This window comes from Anneissia japonica, unplaced genomic scaffold, assembly GCF_011630105.1.
Source record: "Anneissia japonica isolate Jap-2015-1 unplaced genomic scaffold, ASM1163010v1 scaffold7731_len1735946_cov199, whole genome shotgun sequence".
Lineage (NCBI taxonomy): Eukaryota > Metazoa > Echinodermata > Crinoidea > Comatulida > Comatulidae > Anneissia > Anneissia japonica.
Window position 1 is genome coordinate 948,084 of NW_022758997.1, and position 4,989 is coordinate 953,072.

General features: G+C 34.5%; 1 protein-coding gene across 2 annotated transcripts in view; it reads right to left on the bottom strand.

Annotated features, from left to right (window-relative positions):
* The window catches only part of LOC117125516 (alpha-N-acetylgalactosaminide alpha-2,6-sialyltransferase 2-like), a 13,234-nt gene extending 11,342 nt beyond the window's left edge, over window positions 1-1,892 (bottom strand). For both annotated transcript variants that reach the window (XM_033272026.1, XM_033272028.1), the window contains exons 1-2: window positions 1,758-1,892; window positions 49-224 (exon numbers count right to left, since the gene is read on the bottom strand). In XM_033272026.1, the coding sequence (XP_033127917.1) occupies window positions 49-128 (80 nt within the window). In that variant the 5' untranslated portion in view covers window positions 129-224; window positions 1,758-1,892. The remainder of the gene's footprint in view (window positions 1-48; window positions 225-1,757) is intronic.
* Window positions 1,893-4,989: the final 3,097 nt, after the last annotated feature.

Sequence of the window (4,989 nt, forward strand, 5' to 3'; positions counted from 1 at the left end):
CATAGTATGACAACAAATATTATTATATCTACGAGTTCAACGACCTACCAGTGTGTCATCCTCTTCTTGCTTTCTGCTGGAGTGATTTTGGTTTTCGATCTGACTTTACCATAATACTTGCTGCTCATGTTAACTGCTCCGCTGGATGATTCGAATTGACAGAAAATGCTCGTATAGATCGACAAATGTATCTATATCCAATGCGCATGAGTATACCTATATTACTATTGAAATGATAATTGTATTGCGTTAGTTCACCAATTCTTAACGACGGTCATAAAAAGTAATGCGGTCAAAACGATCCGATACTGAGTACGGTACTTAAAGCAGTTCTTTTATATCCGACACCAGTCATCCTGTAATCAAATTATGTTACTGTTGTGCGTAGCAATCAATGATACTAGTATCTTTGGTAGCAATAGTCACAGGGGCGGATCCACAACTTTTTTACTATAGCTGACCATCTCGCGCACAAATGTGAGTCCCGAGTTCAATACGCCAGTTCGATTAGAGTACCACTTTAAATGCACAAGTCACACGTTGACATAATTTATTGTTTTGGATGATAAGCATAATATTACGTGTTCATATCATATTTGATATGTTAATATCTATTAATTAGCGGTGTTGAGGCGCCAATAGAATATAATATAAACCACTAGAATACGTGAAGCAATTTGATCTGTAGACCCGTGGGACCAGTTTAGGATAAATTTAACAGTATGGTTAACATGGTAGCATCTAATTAGGCCTTGGTAATCAAACAAATGACATGAAAAAAAACCACTATGGCTTTTTCGAGTGTATAGACTTCCTTATAAATATTACATCGTGTTTGTTTTTACAAGCTCATCGGAAACAGTACAGTGAAGTGTCTTAAACATAGGCTAGGTCAGGCGTATTTGATATTTTTCGTTTATAATACTTATTCAGCTAGAGTATAAGTTTCAATATCGATATTATTGGTATCGGATAATCATCAAATATTTGTGTGGTACCGAACATAGGCGTGTAAGCACGTACTTACACAAGTAAGTCTACGCACTAGGCCTACGTAACAGCTAGGTCTACTTAATCAAAAACTCGATATTTAAGTTTTTTGTAACAGGGAACGGTTGAATTCGGGACCTCAGCTTATTAGGAAAAAATGGTAATAATCAAAGAAAATTGTCATTGCTCGATATGTAGAAAGTTAAAAATTCGTTTGTAGTTCGATATTTATTGACTTATTTATTATGTTTGCCGTTGGGAAATATGCATTATGAGGACGTGTCGTTGAAAGCTCTGGCCAGACTATCAAATTTTATTTACAAAAACATGTGAAATGCCTAAATATGGTCATAATGACATCACATCATGACCATATATAGGCACATCATGATCATATATGGGGAAACAAGTTTTTTTGCCAAATAAAATTTGATAGTGACAAAGCTTTAGATTTGCTTGCAGCTGTTGACACGTCCTCTAGACTTTTGTTTTTGTTTTGTCTAAAGAGCAAAAACCTACAATGAAATTTTAAATAACTTAAAATTAAAAGAGACTATATAAAGCATATGTTATCCTGCAAGGCCCATATCCCTTCAATCATGACAGTTCGCCTGGTAGTTTTCATACAGTAAACTATTTTTGCAACTGTTAGGCCTATTGTCCCACAGAAATCAATTTTCTGGCTACGAATCCAAAAGCAGGCCAGTCCTAGCAAATTTGAATGTATTCTAAGTAAAACAAAATTATAAGGCCCACAATTTACTTACCTATGCTACTGCACACGTCCTTACATTACAATGATTACAATGAATGAATATAAAACCAATTTTTTCCTGTTATCAATTGTATAGATACCGTATTCATTGCATGACATGTAACATAGGTTATGAATTTGAGCTATATATTTTTTCGGATGAGAGGGTTAGTTATATTGATCTGCATATAATTAGTGTATTCATGGTTGACCGAGTGTAAAATTATACGGAGCTTCGTAAAACTATTATGATCGATGATATGAATCTGAAATGATAAAGCTGTTCTCTATTATAGGAACTCTACTGATTATGCGTAAAGGGCGCCCTCATTAAAATAGATGTTGATTTGATCATAATTACTCTCTGATTTGTTAGGTATGCATTCATATATATTTATTTTATTTCGTTTCACACAACAGCTTGAACGCTAATGACAGTGTGCATAAATACAACATAAAACAACTATATACATTTACAAAATATTTGATAACAGTAGGGCCCTACAATAAAACATTCATGATTAAAACAATTTACAACAATACGGTACCGGTAATTAATATAGGCCTCCCTATAGAAGGAGCAAGAACAATAATTATAATAAAAAATCAAGTGATTTAAATACAAGTCTAGAACTCGAAACAAAAAAAATGTATTGTCTACGAATATTGGGGCGAGGAACTTTAAAATAAAACTATGGAAACATATTACACGAAAATGAGGAATTAACATAGGCTTACCTATAATATACAAAGAAAACAAGGTTAAACATCTACCTGCTTTTTGTTTTGAAGAATCTAAATTACACACATTGTCATTACCAAACGTTATATGGTGACGAGAAATACGAGAAGCGTAATGTGAATGCATTCTATTCGCTGCTCACGGGAAACACAAATTGAATTATAAAAAACACAGAAAATTTTTAATCAGATCTAAATAAGGACAACAAAGAAAGACTTTACTATCACAATACAGTGCAACAATTCCGTCATAACATTCGAAGCCCCGAAACCTTGACTCAGAAATACAGGGATGGTGTCCGGCGGGGGATAGTTTCTACCATTTTTATCTATTTAAGTAATTGTACAGTATTTGTCCTACCTTGTAATCCCGGCCCCGAGACCTTGACTCAGAAATACCGGGTTGGTGTCCGGCGGGGGATAGTTTTTACCATATTGTAGTTAAGCTTAACCTTGAGCCGTAATCCCTGACCCCGAAACCTTGACTCAGTAGTACCGGGTTGGTGTCCGGAGGGGGATAGTTTTCCACCAAAGTTTTTACTATTGTTTATTTTATTGTACTGTGCTGGTTACTTTTTGTTGTTGTTATTGTACTTTGTTTTTGCAGGACCATATTGTAAAACAGCGGTAAGATCTCACCTGTATATGTTATCCAGCCTAAAGATGTTTTAAATAAAAAATAAATAAATAAAGTAAACGATGGATTTAGATAGTGTTAGTTTGGGCTTTATCATAAAAAATGTGAGAGGCCCGAGTCCAAAATCATGCCGATAAAGGCAGCCAATTCAGAATCAGACTTAATTAGGCCTATGTTACATTGAGGCGCTACTAGGCATGGAATGGTCTTGTAAATCCTGCTTTTACGAAATTTCATCAGCGATATTGACTGCTAAAACATTTTTTTCTTTAAAGACTATTCCGCTAAGCCTCACCCACTAGGCATACTAAGACAGAGTGCGTAAACATGAGCGTTTGTGGAGGGAAAAACTCGAGTTTGTGGGACAAACGCGTATTACTGGCAATGTTTCAATTGGCTTGTTGTTTGATGTGACACTACGGTAATAGCCATTGTATAGACACCCTCAGAGAACCAGCTAAATAAAAGGCAGAGCATAGACATGCTATGGTCTATTACATAAATATGGTTATATTTGGAGTGGAGTAAAATGTGAGGAGGGGGCACTCGAGCAAGGCAGGTCAACTCCGATCTTCTTGGCAAAGCATCTCCCTTCAAATGCTGTCTGATTAACGGAGTATCGTTTCGGTGGGAATTTACTTATATACGCTACCGGTAGGCCTTATAATATCTATTCGCTCAACCAATGCCATTGTTATTACCTCCAGGTCATCATAATACTGGCTTAATGTAGCCTAGGTCTACTGCAATAATTTATTATTTAAACAAAATATTTTTACACAAATGTGCACACAAAACAAAATATTTACCGTATTTTTGGATTCCGACTGACATGACCAAAATTATAACATTCGCATTCACATCAGAAAACGCACGTCTAAGAAGTACAGAAATACAGAAGTATATTATTAACACGACAAAAAAAAATCGCAATTTCTTGCGTGAAATTATATAAACGATCAAAAATACACATGGGACGTTTCATCAATATTATAAGGAGTCCCGGAGGAGTCGTAAGTCGCTATGTATCGAATTTTGAACGGTTCATAATTACTGTAGAGACGAGCTTATAATCCGGTGCTGGCATGGTCAAGTCTGGCGTCGAAGGGCCTACAATATTTCGACGATTGCTAGATGATTGTGTTCTCATAATTTTGATTTTTAGTCTCAGCAAATGCATCTACGCATGTATTAAAATACATTTAAATTTAATGCAGAATGCATATTCTTAGAACAAGCGAAGCGACCATTATTGCGTTACAAAAAAAAATCAGATGTTAAAAACGTAAAACTACAACATTTATAAGATATTTTATGAAAGTTTATCCAATATGTATGATAATTTTATTTAAAATAATAATGCATGGTATATAATTACAACATTTTGAATAGCGTTCAATTCTGCTGTTGAAAGTCTTGGTACAATTCGTTATTTAAAGGGCCCATAAGGCATCATCTGCTTCACCCTCATACCAGGAGGATCAGAAGACTCCACTGGAAAATCCAGTAAACAGGTAATAGTACGTAAGTTCCAATTATCACTCTTAAATTTCGAAAGTTATTTTTCAAATGCATACATTCAATCTTCTTTAAACCATAGTTAAGTATTACCCCGCTAACAATATTACGTTCTAAGAACGTTACAATAACGGTGCAGTTTGGTGACTTATAACCTAATTTCACGTCAGAACGTTTTTACAACGTTGTGTGAACGTTATTATGCGACATATTTAAAATTGCTTTCTTTTTGTGTAATTTCAATGTCTGGCTTTTTTCCCGAATATATATACTGTCTCTTATACACATCTCTAATAATAACAATAACAATAACAATTAATAATAATATTAATAATAATAATAATAATAA